Source organism: Zootoca vivipara, chromosome 13, assembly GCF_963506605.1.
Source record: "Zootoca vivipara chromosome 13, rZooViv1.1, whole genome shotgun sequence".
Classification (NCBI taxonomy): domain Eukaryota; kingdom Metazoa; phylum Chordata; class Lepidosauria; order Squamata; family Lacertidae; genus Zootoca; species Zootoca vivipara.
The window spans coordinates 2292751-2313559 of record NC_083288.1 but is presented as its reverse complement, the minus strand read 5'-3'; the positions used below and the strand labels follow the sequence as shown (position 1 = coordinate 2313559).

The 20809-nt window shown below is 45.6% G+C and overlaps 1 protein-coding gene across 2 annotated transcripts in view; it reads left to right on the top strand.

Annotated features, from left to right (window-relative positions):
• The window catches only part of INVS (inversin), a 62340-nt gene that overhangs the window by 39766 nt on the left and 1765 nt on the right, over window positions 1-20809 (top strand). For both annotated transcript variants that reach the window (XM_035134213.2, XM_035134212.2), the window contains 6 exons: window positions 588-694; window positions 7240-7452; window positions 10940-11256; window positions 12712-13480; window positions 19397-19632; window positions 20446-20529. In XM_035134213.2, the coding sequence (XP_034990104.2) occupies window positions 588-694; window positions 7240-7452; window positions 10940-11256; window positions 12712-13480; window positions 19397-19632; window positions 20446-20529 (1726 nt within the window). The remainder of the gene's footprint in view (window positions 1-587; window positions 695-7239; window positions 7453-10939; window positions 11257-12711; window positions 13481-19396; window positions 19633-20445; window positions 20530-20809) is intronic.

Genomic DNA, 20809 nt, shown 5'->3' with positions numbered 1-20809 from the left:
AATCTCATGAGATCTCACCTGAACCCACCATCATCACACTGCCTTTAATAATAAGTAGGAGAAGGACTTGTGGATTTTTAAAAAACAATTTAGACAAGCTAAGAATTATATTCAGTTTTCAATTAGTTACATATTTTAATTTTAAAGACAGCATCTGATGAAGAGCATCTGAGCTCAGCACACCAGCATCTGATGGTTTCTGCTAGAAGATCATTTATACCCACTTGCACATAATTCAGTTTGCAATTAATTTAATCCTTTGAAATTAGCAACAGCAGTTCTCATTGTCTGTTGGGAGATAGACCAGGAAAAGGTGTTCTTTTAATCCTGCCCAGCTTCTCAGCAGCTTTCAATACCCTCAACCATGGTATTCTTCTGGAGTGGTTGTCCAGGTTGTCAATTTTGTGATACACCTCAGGTGGCAAAATGTCTTGGGCTGACCCTGGTTTTATATATATTCAAAATAGTGTGATTTGAATGTTCACTATAGCACTGACGTACCAACAGATCATTTTTATATTTGTACTGAAGTTTCAGAATGTAAAGCAATTATTTTACATACTTTTCATCTGCCCCACTGATTTTAGGGAAGGACAGCATTACATTGGTTGTGCAACAATGGTTACCTTGATGCTATAAAGTTGTTGCTGGGATTTGGTGCTTTTCCTAACCATATGGAGAACAACGAAGAAAGGTATTCAAAAATTTGTCTACTATCTTTATGTTCCTTTTTCTTGTTTGTTTATTGCAAGGTGGTGTAGCATTATTGCAGATTAGGAAGCCACTGGTTTGAATTTTGCCCCTTGTGATTTTTTTTTTTAAAAAAAGGTTTCTTCTTCCATTGGAGAAGAGAATTCAATTGGAGAATGAACGGGAGATAAAATGGAGGGAGGTACTTGGATAGGAGTGAGTTTCAACTTTTCTCCAATTTGGGGGTCTATTGGGGGACCAAAACTGCCTTGGGTTTCCTTTAGATCCTTGCCGTTTCCCTAATAAGGGATGGGTTTTTAGGTGAGACCTATATTTGCACAAATTATGTAAAACATCCCAATATGACAATTATCAGCCTGATTCTTAGATTTTAAAGTCACATTATGCAAATTGAGATTCCATGAGTAACCTTTCATATGCAAAATATTCTCCTGGAAGCAATGTGATTAATGATAAAAAAGAGGGCTAAGCAGACCTGTACTGTTATAAAATTAATTGACCACATTTTTAGATTGGAACTTTAAAAACTATTAATTGAACTAGTCAGCTGTAATATTTAGAAACAGATATAAATGTTTATAGATGTTGTTTTTCAGAAGAGGCCATTCCAAGACTAATCTTGGATCTTGACATTCAAATCTCTTTGTGCTCTCTTCTTTGTCTTATAATTTCTATTGGCATTTCAGTTTGAGACACTCTGATCTGACTATCAGCCAATCACCATGTGGCAAGTCCAATTTGGTTGGCTTTGTCTCTTTACTTCTGTATTTTCCTGTATTGTGTCCTTTCTGGTTACCATCAGGGATAACTTTAATTTGACCATCTTGTGCGCTGACACTAACGGTTCAAATTGATGTATCATGTATGGATTGGTTTTGTCTATAGCAGGTGGCTTTAAGCTTGTAGACACCTTTGCCTTGCATGACTGTTGTGCATCCTATTTGTATAACTGTATGAAATGGGTACTGGCTATTGTCAAGACAAGTGGACTTGTGCAAAATGTGGGCAGGAAACAGCTTTTATTGAGTAAGCTTTAAAATAAATGTAAATGTATTACATATACATTCAGCACAGCAGGAAAATACTATGGAGTGCTTTTGTTGAAGACCCCAGTCATTACACACACATACACACACACACACACACACACACACACACACACACACACCAGTTTGCAACCCCACCCACATTCCATAGCCCGTGAATCCTCATTGGGCAGTTAGTTTGTTTTCTAATTGTACAATTTAACAGCCAAATAACACAAGTTCTTATCCCAAACTACTATTTATACAGAAGGCAATAAACAGTTCAAGTTAACCAGAATTTTTAATAATGTGAGGGAAGTACTCTATTTTCATTTTTATCCGTGTACATTATTCAGTTCTAAAGGAGTCTTGTGCTTTCAGACCTTGAGTCAATTGTATGCTATTATTTTATTTTTCCACATGTACTATTTGCTGTCCTTTGTTGTACCAATTTGTCAGAGAAGATTCCTGAATTTCACAGGGCTGGACTAGATGATCCTCGGGGTCCCTTCCAACTGTACAATTCTGTTGTTCTAATTTCTTCCAGTATCTTGTTATTATAAGCCTGGCTGCTAGTAGAAGAGAATTCATTAAAGGTTTAAACTGTAATTTAATGCTGTCTCCATGAAAAAGATTGAGGAAAGCCAGCTGGATATTTAGATACATTTTGTTCAGTACGTGCTTTTAATTGGACAAATACTTCCTCCCGGAACTGAGACACTTTCCCATGTGTCCATTACATGTCTTGATTAGAACCTAACATTCCACACCCTCTCCAACATTTTAGTGAGGAGGAGGTGCTAATATGGGCTACCCATACCAGTGTGATATGTCATTTTTGCATTATATAAAGTACTGCCCCTCTCAAGGCCAAGACTAGTTTCAAAGAAAATTCCCTCCACATTGAGGTCCACACCTTCCCACATCCACCTTAAACCATCTGCTATAACCATGTCTATTAGGATTAACATATTTTAATTGCAGTTTCCTGCAGTAATAATAAAGAAACACTAAGCTACTGTACTTTTCAGGGCTTACATGACCCATCCTTTCTCAACCACAATACCCCTCCTGCAATGCAAATGGTGGATTTTATTTGCATTTGTAAGGCAATTGTATTCTAATGTTGGCATATAGTACTTGAGGAAAAAACACAAGAATTTTTTTCAAGAAAAAGAGCCTGCTACAACCTTTTGCTTTTCGATGGACATTCTTGCACATTACATTAAAATCCTGGATTTCTTAAGTGTTTTCTCTTGGCAATATTCTCATCGCCGTAAGAAAAGCATTAATGAGTTCAAAATTAGCCATGAAATCCTTTCAAAATGAGCCAGTCTTTCTCCATTTTTCTGAATCCAGAGAAATCTCTAGAGAGAGAGATGTACCAAAGCAGACCCCAAAACAGCTTCCCTATCAATTAGGAAGTCCCTTCTTTGTTGTCTGGAGAAGGGACTTCCTGGATCATGTGGCTTTGGGGTCTTCCCTTGGGCTGACCTCTCTAAATTACAGTGGCACCTCGAATTACAAACACCTCAGGTTACAAATGCTTCAGGTTAAAAACTCCACTAACCTGGAAGAGTTACCTTGAGTTGAGAACTTTGCCCCAGGATGAGAACGGAAATTGTGTGCCGGTGGCGCAGCGTCAGCAAGAGGCCCCATTAGTGAAAGGACGCCTCTAGTTAAGAACAGTTTCAGGTTAAGAATGGACCTCCGGAACGAATTAAGTTCGTAACTAGAGGTACCACTGTGTTCTTTCATGGGTGTAGACAGGGGGGGCAGGAGGGGGCAGCTGCCCCCTCTAGAAGCAAAAAATTATTGTATTTTACAGACCATAACCAATACTTTGCCCCTCCAAAAACTGAAGTGGAAAGGGCTTTGCTTTAGCAAGAGCAGCTCTCCACTTGCTGGGGGCGGGAACACAGCTGTAACAAAAACACATCAAATAAATAAAGCAAAGTGGCTACCAGTACTTAAGCAGTTAAGACAATGGAGCAGAATATCCCTTCAGGCAAGGTCCACCCTATTCACCCTATTGTTATTCAGTGGGAGTTGTTAATGGGCATTCAGGGATCGCATTAACAGTTCTATTGGCGATTTAATGAGGGTGCAGAGGATTCAATTTGACTAAGGTGGCCCTGCAAGGCTAAAAGGAAGTGAATAAGAAGGGGGGGGCTGTAGCTTTGATAGACACAGTGATGTTTATAAAAAGCATTGGTGTTCCAGTCTGCCCCTCCTCCTGCATCTGTATACTGTAAATCAGGGGTGGCCACCTCCCAAGAGACTCTGATCTACTCACAGAGTTAAAAACTGGGAGTGATCTACCCCCTTTTGGGGGGTTCAGGTCAAAGCTGTTGAGTTTTTTTAAGGAAGGGAAGCCCTGTTTTGGGGGGTTTAGGTCAAACTTGTTGAGCTTCTTTTAGGAGGGAGGGAGGCCCATTTTTGTTTACGGCTTCAGGTCATAGTTCAGCTTTTTTTAGGGAGGAGGAAAAATTTGGGTGAGCTTTTTTTAGGGGTGCCAGTGATCTAGCAGTGATCTACCACAGACATCCAGTGATCTACTGGTAGATCACAATCTACCTGTTGGACGTGCCTGCTGTAAATCAAGCAGAGAGAAAGCTGCTTACAAGGCTCCTGTACATCACAGCGTCACCCAGAGGCACCCACAAATGTGAGTTATCCCTCTCTCTATTTCTTCCTTCCTTTCCTCCCTCTTCCATCCTCAATAAAATACTGGGGGGGGGCAGATAAGCCCCACATAGAAAGCCCATCAACATGGGGGGGAGGACTCTTTAAAATACAGTATTTACCAGTAATTTCTTTTGGGGGGGGGGCACCTAGGCCTCTAGGAGTTGGCTGCTATGCCTAGGACAATTCAAGAAAGCAGAATCATGCATATGCTATGGTAATATATCAATAGAATCATGGAATTGTAGTCGGAAGGGACCACAAGGGTCATCTAGTCCAACCCCCTGCAATGCAGGAATTTTTCCCCAATGTGGGGCTTGAACCCACAACATGGTTGAAATATTATGCTGATATGCAGCAACGCCTCGGAGCCATCGAGACTGCGGCCCTGTCTTGCCTCGCCCTCGCCTGCCCTGCCACCCCCTCTCGCCTGCCCGACCCTCCCATCCTCTTGCTGCAGAGTTCCAGCTTCACAGCATCACCCAGAGGCACCCACAAATATGAGGTATCCCTCTCTCTATTATTCCTTCCTTCCCTCCCTCTTCCATCCTTAATAAAATACTGGGGGGGGGGCAGATAAGCCCCACATAGAAAGCCCATCAAAATGGGGGGGTGACTCTTTCAAATACGGTATTTACCAGTAATTGGGGGGGGGGAGGCACCTAGGCCTCTAGGCGTTGGCTGCTATGCCTAGGAGTAGGACAATTCAAGAAAGCAGAATGATGCATATGCTATGGCAATATATCAATAGAATCATAGAATTGTAGTCGGAAGGGACCACAAGGGTCATCTAGTCCAACCCCCTGCAATGCAGGAATTTTTCCCCAATGTGGGGCTTGAACCCACAACATGGTTGAAATATTATGCTGATATGCAGCAACGCCTCGGAGCCGTCGTGACTGCGGCCGTGCCTTGCCTTGCCCTCGCCCACCCTGTCACCCCCTCTTGCCTGCCCGACCCTCCCGTCCTCTCCAGCCAAGCAGGGTAGCCGCCGCCGTTGCCAGCCCCAGAAGCACAAGGTGGCCGCTGCTGCCACCACGATGTCGTCAGGCCAGCTGGCCCTGTAGCCCCCCACGTTCCCACTTTGTGGCCCCGCCCCTGAATGATCATGGCTTGCCCCCCCCCTAGTTTTGATCCTGGCTACGCCCTTGTGTTCTTTAGCACTCATCAGTTACACTCTGACACTTCTCATTGGCTGAAAACAATGAAAGGCAGGAGCAGGCTCCTACTCACAATGCAATTGCTTTGAATGCATGCCTGAGCATTTTGCCGCATAACTTTGATTCTATAAAGGCTGCAGATATTCTTTTAAAAAAGTAAAGCTCAGAGTCCACAGTCCCTACTGACTCTGGGCCTGGTACAGAAGTACCCCCTCAGGATTACACCAACACACTAATCTTTTTAGGCTGCAATAACTGGGAACCGTTCAAGCAGCTGTACAAAATGGAGCTAAGAAAATATCCTGTTTTTCTGCTGAATTCCATTAGGAGTCCAGATTTAAGTGGATGGTAGTGATCTTATCCTTAAGGTGCAAGTCACAACAGGCTGCTGAGGGTTCCAACTGATCATTCAGGATCCTTATGAAGAAGATTCCTTGTCAGTTGAAAAGATTCCTCGGTTGGCACTTCCTGAGTACTATGATAGCAGACAAATGATATGATTAATAAAAAGCTTCTTGTGTCGATTGGAATCATTTTATCTACTTATTTGGGGCAACCCAGTCAGATGAGTGGGTTACAAATAATAATAATAATAATAATAATAATAATAATAATAATAATAATGCCTACTTTTAAATCACAGCTGCTCTTGAAGTTCTCTCAAACTTTTCAAAGTTTCAAAGCATTTGGGCATTTCACAGTACAACCCTATACATGTCTATTCAGAAATATAGAATCATAGAATCATAGAGTTGGAAGAGACCACAAGGGCCATCCAGTCCAACCCCCTGCCAAGCAGGAAACACCATCAAAGCATTCTTGACATATGCCTGTCAAGCCTCTGCTTAAAGACCTCCAAAGAAGGAGACTCCACCACACTCCTTGGTAGCAAATTCCACTGCCGAACAGCTCTTACTGTCAGGAAGTTCTTGAGTTCAATGTGACTTACTCTGAAGTAAGTGTATTAGACTGAAACCTCTGCATTCATACTTGTCTTTTTTTATCTGCTGCTATAGACTAAAATGATACCATTCTGTCCATTTGGAGAAAGCTAGCCTTGAAAGCAGGCTGTAAAAGCTGGAGGCCAGTGAAGATGTAATGGCTTTTGATTATTCAATTGCACCTGCGCTGATTTCTAATGTTGTACTGTGGGTGCCGCTGGCTGGCTGTGGGAAAATATGGCCTGGGGACAGTTTAGCACTTTGGGGAGTGTTTATGCTGCCATTTAATGATGGGCCACATGGTTTGAAGATGTCGTGGCCTCTGGTTCCAACGGCTGCTACAGCTGATGGTCGTTGGCAGCCCCTCTCCAGCCTTTGCTCCAAAAACATGGCAAGGAGAGACCTCATCCCACATGCCCATGCACCCCTGCTGCAGCACCGTCAATTTCTCTGCTAGAGAAAACAAGGAAATTGCAACACCAGTTCCCCTCCTTCCTTGTTCTGTCAGCGAATCATTTCCCCTGCTCTTCACCTTACAAGTGCAAGCAACATCAGATCAATTAATCATATAATACTACAATATTCTGAATCCAACAAAGCAGTGGCGCTGATGTAGTTTGGGAAACTGTTTTTTTTTTTTTGTTTGTTTCGTTTCGTTAATTACAATCTTCCCTTGTCCTGTGGTTCGAATATGTACTAATGTTTCATTACTTTTAGGTACACGCCACTTGACTACGCCTTGCTGGGAGCTCATCACGAAGTAATTCAGTTCATGTTGGAGCACAGTGCGCTATCCATAGCTGCCATACAGGACATTGCAGCTGTAAAAATCCAGGCTGTTTATAAAGGATACAAAGTTAGGAAAGCTTTCCAAGATAGGAAAAATCTTCTAATGAAGCACGAACAGCTGAGGAAGGATGCTGCTGCCAAGTAAGTGGCGCACGTGTGTGTAAAAAAACCCAACAAAGAACCTCTTTAAAATGAAGTAATCCCCGAATACCATTGTGCAGAAAACCTGCTATTTCTCCCTTTGGCTCTGGATTCATTACTTTAAAACAGTGGTCAGCAAACGTTTTCAGCAGGGGGCCGGCCCACTGTCCCTCAGACCTTGGGGAGGGGGGCAGACTATATTTTTGGGGGGGGGGAATGAACAAATTCCTATGCCCCACCAATAACCCAGAGATGCATTTTAAATAAAAGGGCACGTCCTACTCATGTAAAAACATGCTGATTGTCCACAGGCCGGAATGAGAAGGCCGGAATTGGGCCGCATCTGGCCCCCAGGCCTTAGTTTGCCTACCCATGCTTTAAAAGGATAGGCATAAGGAGGAGAGAACAAGAAGCATGTTAAAAGCTACAGCAGCAAATAATGAAATGGTTTCAAAGGAATGCCTCTATAGAATTAGTGGAATAGAACACTAGGAGTGCCAGAAAGCTTTAGGAATGGGGAGTAAAATAATACTAACAAACTAATAAATAACATCAACTCCACCTGTATATATAAACTTTTGGAAATAACTGCACCTATGTAAGTTACTTACACATTTTATCAATATTTTTGCTCATTATTAGTCTTCACTCTCATTTAAAGTTGTTCTGTTATCTGTAATATTGGATTGTGGACATTAGGCATATTCCCACATTTTCTTTTGTCACAAGGTGACTTTTAAACCAGTGGAGATCTACACGAATAGATTCATCTTATGTTTTGGCTTCTCTAGCACCATGTGCTAGGCAAGGACAGCAACAACGAAGGAAAGTTTGCTGGGAATAATGCATCCGAATTCAGTGAAGCTGTTGAGTTAGAATTCTTTAGCACATTTTGATACTGTTGTATTGTGACTCACTAGACACTAGGAGTGACCCAATACAGAAACTAATTTTCCCACTTTGGATATTTGCAGTAGACTTCCATGAGTTTCAGGGTTCATGTCTGAAGCAGAGAGGCGCAGGTTCTGCACACAGTTTAGAACAGTCAGGCTTCTCATTCATGGGTACAGGATGGTCTTCAGATCTTTGCCCTGAAACCTGTGGGCATGTAAATTGGGTAGTGATCAGGGCTACACAATAAGCAATATTCTCCCGCTCATCCTTCCATAGTTACACATGAACAAACAGAATGCCCCAATAGGGCTATAATTTTGTTCCAGTTTAGCAGCAGTGGCCTCTAGCCCTGGGAGTGCATCATGCCCAGTCTGATTGGGTATCTTATTTAATGATGACCTGCACAGTAATGTGACATATCTTCTACAGTGGTACCTCGGGTTGCGGACCCCCGATCCGTTCTGGGGTGCTGTTCGCACCCTGAAAAGTCCACAACCTGAGCGGCAACACCTCGACTGAGGTTACTATTTTCCTATTTCATGCTTCTGTTAAAGAGGCTCTAGCTCACAAAAGCTTGTGGCAAAATACTAATTGTTTGTGGTCTTTAAGAAGCCATGTGACTCTTCATTGTGTTGAATTGCTCTGTTAGCCAGCCTGCCAGATGGACTATGGAGTGACAAGGCTAAGGCTTCTACTGAAGCTGAATGTACCTTGCTTGTCTTGTTTCCTTTACAGAATGATGAGGGGAGCCCTCGTCTGTGTGCCTCTTTGAAAGAGAAGAAAATAATTGTGCTATGAATAGCAAGGCCTAATTTATCAGATCAAAAAGGCAGACAGATCTATACTGGGTACAAGACAGATGCCCACATGCTTTCTGTTTGGTGGTATTATTATTTGAGAGTGAGCTACTTCTGTCAGTGCCAAAGGCTGAATGCTGAAGTGTCTCAACTTGCCCAGAGTACAGTCTGTGGCTCCGTCAGCAGCTTTTCATGCACCCAGATTCAATCAGCTGCTTGATAAGATAGCAATGACAGATAAAATTCGGGCTTTTCCTTGACACCTTGTACTGAAACTTCACCTCTTGCTATTACTTGTGAATCACAAGAACCAATAAAGGCATGCTGCATAACTAGCCTGTCATTTATCAACAGTCTATATAACCCATGTTGCAGCATTAAAAGTTTAAAAAAATCAGGGCTACATGATACTACCACTTCTCTACTTTATAGTATTTTTTTTTTTACTGCAGCTAGTTTTATTGGTCATGGTGCTTTATTTATTTATTTTAATTAAAATATATGCAAGCATCTCCACGTAAGGTGATATATAAAACAATAGCATCAAAATATACAATACAGTGGTGCCTCGCTAGATGATATTAATTCGTTCCACGGGTCTTTTCTTATAGCGAAAAATTTGTCTAGCGAATCCCATAGGAATGCATTGAAAAAAAATTGATTTTTTTTTTGCCCATAGGAACACATTAATTGAATTTCAATGCATTCCTATGGGAAACCGTGATTCGCTAGACGAATTTTTCGTAAAACGCATTCGTCTAGCGAGGCAAGCTCTGCTCGAAAAATCATTTCATTAAGCGGACATTTCGTTAAGCAGGGCATTCGTTAAGCGAGGCACCACTGTATAGTAAAAACCAGAATACAATCAAGTAATCAAAATTTACTTAAGAACTACAAATTACATACGTTTTGCTTGAAGCAAGGGGTGGACGGGCGTGGCGTGGGCGTGTTCCAGAATGTGAGTGCTACCAGAGAAAAGGCCCTCTCTCTGGTTATTGCCACCCCCAAACTGTTCCCGCAGAAGGATAATAACCACATCCACAATAGGCAATGTGCCTAATTCCCAGACACAGGAATCACCCACCCACAAGATTCACCTTCCGTTTACTGACTCCCATCTAGCCCACCACTGGATTACTGGTCCAGAACCTGCATTAACACACCTGACTCAGATGATGCAGAGAACAAGGGGAATACTGTCCTCCAAGTTTCCTAATGACTGTTTCATATAGATGTTAAATAGCACTGAGAACAAGATGGCACCTAGTGGCACCCGAAAGCACAACATGCCAGGGGGCTGAGCAACAGTCACCCAATGTTACAAATGCTCTAAAGCTGATGGTGAGAACCAAAGGGGGTTCATCTTTTCCACCCAGCTTCCTGGTGAGTTCTCAGCAGCAGTATTGAAGTGAGGACAGAGGAGCAATCGTGCAGCTTCTCTCTCCTTTTCCTGGCTTCTTTTTTAAAAAGGGGGGGGGAATCCTATTGTTTTCCTGCATTGCTCCTGGCCTTTCTTAATTTTCTTACTGGTTAGGGGGCAGGTTGGGACAGGGAAGGTAAGACGTGTAAGGCCCTTTAGTTTTTTCCCTTGTAATTCAATAGGGTGTTTTCAGTGTTATAATTTTCATGCTAAACTACTTTACAGGGTTGTTAATCCACTAGAGGAAAAGTGCGGCACAAGAGGGATTCTTGTTCGTTTGTTGTAAATTCTCATGTTTCCAGGAGTGCCTTTCATTTTAATACTGGGCTTCAGACAATTTTAATGAATTGTTAACAGTATAAACTATTGCTTATAGGAAACGCGAGGAAGAAAACAGAAGGAAAGCCACAGAACTGCAGAAAGAAATGCGGGACTCAAGGGCCAGCAAGGGCCAGGTTCAGCAGCAGTTAACTTCTGAGACAGAGAAGAGTCCCTTGAGACTTCAGACTGTGCAAGGCTGCGTCCAGCAAGGGGATGAGGCCCTTGGTAAAAGGCCTCCCTCTGGCAACCTGTGTCAAACCCAAACAGGGAAAGCCAAGAGAAACTCAGCCACAGTCTTGCCAAACAAAGTGACTAGCAAGAACAAATGTCACTCTGAAGAGCTGTTTGGCGAAGATCGAAAAAAGGAAATGGGTTTGTAATCTCAGTGTCGTTCTTCTTCTTATTATTATTTATTAAATTTATATACTTGATTTGTTTTATTATATTTCTATGCTGCTTTTCATTCAGATCAACCCCAAAGCGGATTACAAGCAATAAATAATAATAGCATGATAGAACACAATAGAACATCGCAAGTATAGCATAAATCATATAGAATAATTAACAAATCATCATATGCCGCCCTTCTTCTGAAGATCATAGGGTGGTTTACAGTATAAAAATACAACATCCATAATATAACATCACCAACAAACAACACATACCCCAGACACATTAAGAAGGCCATAGATAATCAGCCAAAGGGGGGAGAGGAATGTTTTCGCCTGGTGCCTAAAAATATGCACTGAAGCCTCCCTGGGGAGAGCTGTCCACAAGTGAGGAGCCACCACAAAAAGGCCCCTTCCCATGTTGCCATCCTCTGGGCCTCCCATTCATATGGGCTGGTTGCCATTGTGTAAGGGATGGGCAGTCTAAGAGCAGCTCAGTCACTGTCTGGCCAATGAGTTGTTGAGGCTCAGGATTAGAGCAGACTCATGGGTGTAGCCAGGATTTGTTAGGGGAGACAGGCTTTATGTTGCAGGGGTGTGGGGGGAGGGGAGAGAATATCCATTAAGTATTTTTATTGATTTACTTGATTTGGGGGGGGCAACTGATCCCAGCCCCCCTTGGCTGTGCCCGTGGGCAGAGTCCACCGCTTTATAGGATCAGCTGAAAAATGATGAGGCTGTTGTGTCACCTGACCAGTGCAGTGCCATCACCTGGTCTTCTGCAGCGCTTGTGTTGCAGCAGAGCAGAGAATAGGCCAACAGCTCCCCACTCCCAACAAGGTGCCTTATAAAGAGAGAGCTCAGGGTGTCTCCAGTTTCAAGACTTCCGCTTCATTGCTTTGCTACCTTAATATCAAAAGAGGGTGACATTCATTCCTGCCATCTCCAGAAGAATGGATTTCCTTTTCATTCTTTTGTGAGCTCCCCTTTGCAAAGGATGTTCCTTTATTGGGGGTGATTAATTATATAATTACATTTCATAAGCTCTTATTGAATAGAGTAAGGAGAATACGTGATTGCGTGAATAAGTTCCGTATTGAATAGTTTTGATAATGCACTTCGTTCCATGAACTATTAGATCTGCAGATAATATCAATGAGCATGAATTAAATTCTTAGCAGAAAGCTGTACATAAAAACAGTTTTAACCTTTTGAATGCTTTGTTCTCTAACTTTCATGGTCTTTTTATTTTAGTTATGAAACATCTAAACAATGTTTTCATTTTAAAACTGGTTCCCCTACCTTGACTTCCAAAAATGATCCCCCTTAAGCTTTTACATTTACCCTAACTGTATTGTGTCTCAGTATTTGTCAATCTGACTAACTGCTTTTAGGAAATTAGAATTATTTAAATTATTATTTATCTTTGTCTCCCTAGACGTATCCAGGGAAAACAGCAAATGCAAGACTGTCTGCGCCCCTTCTTCCCGTTCCAGGAGAGAAAAGGATGGGCATCAAGTTGTATCTGCTAGCTCAAGCAAGAATGGTAAAAAGCACAAGGAGGCTACTGTGAGAGCAAATGCCACCTTTATGCATGCCAGGAAAAGGCATGACTCTAGTGCTAAAGCTGGGGAAAGATTGGAAAATCCAAGTCAGTCATTAAACAACAGTATAGACCATTGTGAAGAAACAGGAGTTTGGGTTCAGAATAGTAAATGCACTGATGGAAGCACAATGAATTCAAGACACTCTGAGATGGCCCTTAAAGGCACCCCACAGCAGCAGAAGGCAAAAAGCAAAGATGATGAGAAATGGTCCAGATCTGGATTCAGCAGACCTGGGAGTGCCAAAGGGAGAGGTGTGAATATCAGAAAGGACCTTTCAAGTGCTGCTGTTACACAAACCAGTAAGGTGGCAAATAACAAAGTCTGTCCTTTGCTGGTCAATGATGCAAGGACTGCAAAGCTAACACCCAGCAGGCGGTCACTGGACAATGGCTGTGGAGACACTGCAAAAACCGGCAGGCAAGCTCTAACGGCCCCCAGGAATTCAGAACATCAATTGCACTTTCTTCATTGCAAGAGCCCAGCTACTGAACCTGTCCCCTCAGAGGTCTTGAAGCGGGTAATTGAAACGGAAAGGGCAAGGAAAGAGCTTTTCCAGAAGAAGAACTGTGCTGCTGAAATAATTCAACGGGCTTGGAGAAGGTACTTATTTATTTTGCTTTATTACAAATATTTTTGACCCTTTATCAGTATAGATCCAGAGAGGGATACAGAACACAAAATGAAAGTAACCAACCAAAACATAAAATAAAGACCACACACTAAAATACACCATCAAACAAAGAAACCAGAAAAAGCAACAGAGAATGTTGAACAATAACCAGCTTACAAAACGCAAAATGAGGGGACACTTGGCTATTTCTTCCTGTTTAGCTGATTTCGTTTTAATTTCCACTTCTCGTTTCATCAAGTCCTATACAGTTGTGGCTATATTTGAAGTTCTGGCATTCTTGATCAACATGAAGCCAGGCTTGCAGTTGATGTATCAAGGGCAGTAGACAGAGGAAAATAAGTCGCTATGCCGGATGCATTAGTGCGTCTCTTTTCATCCTCTAGCCACTTCATGTATTAAAAGGGCATGTCAGTGAAGGATGCATGACTCAAATATCCTCTTTCCATGTTTTCGGATATCATGTGAAAGGGGAACGTGCATCTAATATGTTTTTGAGACAAGACTTGGCCTTGCAAGAAGCCATGCTGGCTTTTGCTTCAGCAAGACTTGGTCTTCTATATGCTTGGTTATTTTATGTTTAACAATACTTTCCACCAGTTTTGCCAGAACAGATGTTACGCTATAAGGCCTATAATTTCCAGGATCCCCTCCTTGTTATATTGGCTACTTTCCAGCCCTCAGGTATGGAGGTTGGATCTGGGGGACAAGTTACATACACCAGCAATTTCATATTTGAGTTCTTAAAGAACTTGCAGGTGGATGCTGTCCAGATCCATTGATTTGTCAGTTTTAATTTTGTCTGTCATGCCTAAAACTTCCCTCATCACAATTGTCTGTCTAAGTTCTTCAGACTTGCCTCCTGCAAGTTAGTTCAGGCACTGGGATCTGTCCAATATCTTCTGTTGTCTCTCTGTTGCTGGTTGGCTGCAGCCATTTCCCCATGGGAATAGTGGAAATTGCCAGCTTGTTACGGGAACACTTGCCTAACAAATGATTTCCTGGGAGTGCATTGTGCTCAGAAAGTGGGACCTGTGTGTGTGCTCATGAACTGCTGGTGACAGACCAAGAGCAAGACCTTGGGGACACAGTAGGTAGCTCAATGAAGATGTAGTAGATCCAGTGCGTGGCCACCATGAAAAAGGCAAAATCCATGCTTTCCATTAGAAAAGCATCTGAAACTAAATCTCTCGCCATACAATTTGTTGGTGCAACCGCATTTGGAATACTGTGTACAGTTCTGGTCATCTCGCCTAAAAATAATAATTGTAGAGTTGGAAAAAGGTTCAGTAGAGGGAAACCAAAATGATCCAAAGGGATAGAGCGACTCCCCTATGAAGGAAAGTTACAGCGTTTGGGACTTTTTCGTTTAGAGAAAAGGTAAGAGGCGATATGCTAAAAGCAGGCCTTTGTAGGGTAGCCAAGTATCCTTGCCTTGGGCCCCAGAGGACTAAGCTGGCCAGCTGCTTTTTTTTGTTCGATTTTATAACTTTATTCTAACAAGACTTGCATGGGACTGGGTAGAAGTATATAAAATTATGCCTGGCATGGAGAAAGTGGATAGAGAAAAGTCCCCGTCTGCCCTCTTGTAACACTAGAACTCATGGACTTCCAATGAAGCTGAATGTTGGAAGATTCGGAACAAACCCAAGGAATTGCTTCTTCACGTAGTGCATAGTGATGGCCACCGACCTAGATGGCTTGATAAGAGGATTTGACAAATTCATGGAGAAGAAGAGGGCTGCCATTGGCTACTAGCCATGATGGCTCTGCTCTGCCTCCACAGTTTGAGGCAGCAATGCTTCCAAATACCAGCTGCTGGAAGCCACAGGAGAGGAGAGGGCAATGGGGGCTTGAATTCTCCCTGTGGGCGTCTGATAGGCCGCTGTGAGAATAGTCTCATGTCCTTACGGTGACATTGTGGCATGCTGGCCCACCTAGAAGGAGCTACCGGTAAGTTCATTTCTTGAAATCCAAACATGGGCCTAGCAATAGTTGAAACACACAGTTAATGTCTAAGTTCATGTGTTTTTCCTTAAAACTTCTTAGTCCCTTCCTTCTTTGCTGCCCTTGGTAATAATTTAATTGTAGCAAAGCAGATATATAGTGCATGCAGAACGAACACCAGGTCACAGAAAACAGCTATCAACATTATTTTACCACATTCCATCATAAATACAGAATTAATGGGTGATATAGATCCACATCTTCACAAATCTGTGTTGCCCAGTCATCATTATTCATCTTTGCCCTTCCTCTGAGCTCAACAACTACCGTGTTTCTCATATTATAAGTCATGTCTTATATTAATTTTTTTTTCCAAAAAACACGACATGGCTTATTTTTGAGGGATGTCTTATTTTTTAATAAAGTGCACGCGGGCGCTGTTTGCCGGGCTTCTCAAGCCCGGCAAACAGCGCCCGCCGATCTTCGGTGACAGGCGGGGGTGGGCGGAGAGCGGAGAACGATCTCCGCTTCCCCCCCACCCCCGCCTGTCACACAGCACAGGTCGGCGGGCGCTGTTTGCCGGGCTTGTCAAGCCCAGCTAGGAGCGCCCGCCGATCTTCGGTGACAGGCGGGGATGGGGGGAGAGCGGAGAACGATCTCCGCATCTCCCCCACCCCCGCCTGTCACACAGCACAGGTCGGCGGGCGCTGTTTGCCGGGCTTGTCAAGCCCAGCAAACAGCGCCCGCCGATCTTTGGTGACAGGCGGGGGTGGGGGGAGAGCGGAGCACGATCTCCGCTTCCCCCCCACCCCCGCCTGTCACACAGGACAGGTCCGAAGATCGGCGGGCGCTGTTTGCCGGGCTTGTCAAGCCCAGCAAACAGCGCCCGCCGATCTTTGGTGACAGGCGGGGGTGGGGGGAGAGCGGAGCACGATCTCCGCTTCCCCCCCACCCCCGCCTGTCACACAGGACAGGTCGGCGGGCGCTGTTTGCCGGGCTTGTCAAGCCCAGCTAGGAGCGCCCGCCGATCTTCGGTGACAGGCGGGGATGGGGGGAGAGCGGAGAACGATCTCCGCTTCTCCCCCACCCCCGCCTGTCACACAGCACAGGGCCGAAGATCGGCGGGCGCTGTTTGCCGGGCTTGTCAAGCCCAGCAAACAGCGCCCGCCGATCTTCGGTGACAGGCGGGGGTGGGCGGAGAGCAGAGAACGATCTCCGCTTCCCCCCCACCCCCGCCTGTCACACAGCACAGGTCGGCGGGCGCTGTTTGCCGGGCTTGTCAAGCCCAGCTAGGAGCGCCCGCCGATCTTCGGTGACAGGCGGGGATGGGGGGAGAGCGGAGAACGATCTCCGCATCTCCCCCACCCCCGCCTGTCACACAGCACAGGTCGGCGGGCGCTGTTTGCCGGGCTTGTCAAGCCCAGCAAACAGCGCCCGCCGATCTTTGGTGACAGGCGGGGGTGGGGGGAGAGCGGAGCACGATCTCCGCTTCCCCCCCACCCCCGCCTGTCACACAGGACAGGTCCGAAGATCGGCGGGCGCTGTTTGCCGGGCTTGTCAAGCCCAGCAAACAGCGCCCGCCGATCTTTGGTGACAGGCGGGGGTGGGGGGAGAGCGGAGCACGATCTCCGCTTCCCCCCCACCCCCGCCTGTCACACAGGACAGGTCCGAAGATCGGCGGGCGCTGTTTGCCGGGCTTGTCAAGCCCAGCAAACAGCGCCCGCCGATCTTCGGTGACAGGCGGGGGTGGGGGGGAGAGCGGAGCACGATCTCCGCTTCCCCCCCACCCCCGCCTGTCACACAGGACAGGTCCGAAGATCGGCGGGCGCTGTTTGCCGGGCTTGTCAAGCCCAGCAAACAGCGCCCGCCGATCTTCGGTGACAGGCGGGGGTGGGGGGAGAGCGGAGAACGATCTCCGCTTCCCCCCCACCCCCGCCTGTCACACAGCACAGGTCGGCGGGCGCTGTTTGCCGGGCTTGTCAAGCCCAGCTAGGAGCGCCCGCCGATCTTCGGTGACAGGCGGGGATGGGGGGAGAGCGGAGAACGATCTCCGCTTCCCCCCCACCCCCGCCTGTCACACAGCACAGGTCGGCGGGCGCTGTTTGCCGGGCTTGTCAAGCCCAGCTAGGAGCGCCCGCCGATCTTCGGTGACAGGCGGGGATGGGGGGAGAGCGGAGAACGATCTCCGCTTCTCCCCCACCCCCGCCTGTCACACAGCACAGGTCGGCGGGCGCTGTTTGCCGGGCTTGTCAAGCCCAGCAAACAGCGCCCGCCGATCTTTGGTGACAGGCGGGGGTGGGGGGAGAGCGGAGAACGATCTCCGCTTCTCCCCCACCCCCGCCTGTCACACAGCACAGGTCGGCGGGCGCTGTTTGCCGGGCTTGTCAAGCCCAGCAAACAGCGCCCGCCGATCTTCGGTGACAGGCGGGGGTGGGGGGAGAGCGGAGCACGATCTCCGCTTCCCCCCCACCCCCGCCTGTCACACAGGACAGGTCCGAAGATCGGCGGGCGCTGTTTGCCGGGCTTGTCAAGCCCAGCAAACAGCGCCCGCCGATCTTCGGTGACAGGCGGGGGTGGAGGGAGAGCGGAGAACGATCTCCGCTTCCCCCCCACCCCCGCCTGTCACACAGCACAGGTCGGCGGGCGCTGTTTGCCGGGCTTGTCAAGCCCAGCTAGGAGCGCCCGCCGATCTTCGGTGACAGGCGGGGATGGGGGGAGAGCGGAGAACGATCTCCGCTTCTCCCCCACCCCCGCCTGTCACACAGCACAGGGCCGAAGATCGGCGGGCGCTGTTTGCCGGGCTTGTCAAGCCCAGCAAACAGCGCCCGCCGATCTTCGGTGACAGGCGGGGGTGGGGGGAGAGCGGAGAACGATCTCCGCTTCCCCCCCACCCCCGCCTGTCACACAGGACAGGTCCGAAGATCGGCGGGCGCTCCTTGCTGGGCTTGACAAGCCCGGCAAACAGCGCCCGCCGATCTTTGGTGACAGGCGGGGGTGGGGGGAGAGCGGAGAACGATCTCCGCTTCCCCCCACCCCTGCCTGTCACACAGCACAGGTCCGAAGATCGGCGGGCGCTGTTTGCCGGGCTTGTCAAGCCCAGCAAGGAGCGCCCGCCGATCTTCGGCTCTGTCCCCCGATGCGCGACGGCTCGGGGAAGCAGGCAGGGAGCTCCTGCTGTGTCCCGCGCCTTCGCCTCTCGCTCGGTCGGGGCTACACGACATGGCTTATTTTCGGGGTATGTCTTATTTTTCACCAACCCTTAGAAATCCTGTCATGGCTTATTTTTTGGGGATGCCTTAAAATATGAGAAACACGGTACCATCCATGCAGTAGATTTAGCTCTTTTCATTCCAATCCACAATGCAAGCAGGGGTTGCAAGTTAGCTACAATAGACATGTTGCGGTATAACAACTGACTAAGGTGGCATGTATTTCTATTACTGAACGTAATTATGAGCATCAACAAAACCGAAATAATACTATTTTAAGAAAAACAACCCAAATTATGTTGTGGCACTATGGCATAAACTTCGTTCAGTACCTGAATCACCCAATAGATTGTAGGTCAAAGGTCTGGGAGAAGACCACAGCATGGACACCACCCCCACCCCCAAATGACCCTCAGGAGGTGGGACCTGCTAGGCTGTTGGTCTTATTGAGTTTCCCCCCCTTTCTGGATTGGAGGTTCTTCGTAATTAAGACAAAACATAAATACGTGCCTGGCAAGCTTTAAGTTTGATGTTAGGTATATCAAATTAATGGCTCTTACTATTTAACTCAAACCTTCTTTTGCTGAAGAAATCTCTTTGTCCCACAGAAATGATCCAATTAAGGGGAAGTTTTGTTTTCCCAGTTAATAAAGTGAAGAGGTTTATGGGAAACTTTAGGGTTGATAAGAGGACACTTAAAAATGAGCATTCCTCTTTCTTTTCTTCTTCCAGCTACCAGTTAAGGCGACAGTTTCTTCAGCTTTTTAGTGTCAAGCGGCTGTGCAAGGACAATGAAGACAAGTGGCAACAAGAAACGGCTGCCTTTTGCATTGAGGTCGCTTGGAGCAAGCAGCTGAAGCAAACCCCTTTGAAATCCATTTCCTCCAGCAAAAACCTTAAGTCCACGAACAAAAGCAACTCAGGTTTAAACTCTACACAGAAGCCATCCACCTTGAAGCAGATATACGGTATGAAAGCATTTTCTTGGGTACAGTACTTATTTTGAGGAGTTAAGGATTTATTTATTTGTGTCATATTCTCAGTTTAAAATGTTGGAACTTCAGCATCATCAGAAATAGATATATTTGTCCTGCAGATGTACACTATCTGAATATGTTTGAAACAAGAGCTGGGAATCCACTGCCCACAGAAACTGGCCATTTCCTGAGAAGTAATTAGGCTTAAAAAACAATACAAAGCCTCCATTGGTGCCAGTGAAAGCTTTTTAAAAACCTAACAGGAGTTTGGGGTTTTTTTTTAAAAAAAATTAACTCTTCCCTGCCTCACACACTGCGAACCCCCATCAACATAAAAACCCAAGCATCATTTAAACTGTTCAGTCTTCCTTCTGAACAGGTGGCATTCTCAGATGGCATTGCAGCTGGCCTAAGAGTAAGGGTGGCAACAAAAGGTTAAATGAGCACTCTAGTACAGTGGTACCTCTACTTACGAATTTAATGCGTTCCGAACGCACATTCGTAAGTAGAAAAAAATTGTAAGTCGAATCCCATAGGAATGCATGGAGAAAAAATTCGTAAGTCTATCTAAAATGTTGTAAGTAGAAAATATCCTATCTAAACCGCATCCAAGATGGCGGACGGAGCTCCATTCGTAAGTAGAAACATTCGTAAGTAGAGGTACCACTGTAGTTGTATTTACACGGTTCAGTTTTGTTATGTCCCCCTCTAAAGTTGAACAATAACTACAGTAGAACAAAGAGTGAAAAATGTAGAAATACAAGCACAAATGTTCACCCTCGATTTGAAAACTTGTTCTTAAAGGGCGCTCTCAAGAGGGAAGAGTGTATCATCCAGTGAGACCTCCTTCTTCAAAATACAAGCTTTCTGAACTACAGATACTATCAGGTACTGCTTTGTTGGCCTAAAAGTCAAAATTGGTTGATAGCTGTGTGGCCTTAATTACCGGTAAATGTGATATATTTGGTTTAGAATCAGAATGGGCCAAACAACATCAGAAACAACTTAATTCCTTCGGCTTTATTGATCAGGTCCATTCACTAGATTAGGGGGTGGACTTGGACTTTATTTCTTACTTGCTACAAGAGTGTGCATATTTTGGATTAAACCAACAATCGGGAAACCTTCCTCAACAAAAGTCAATTGATTATTTGGAATTGGGACGAAC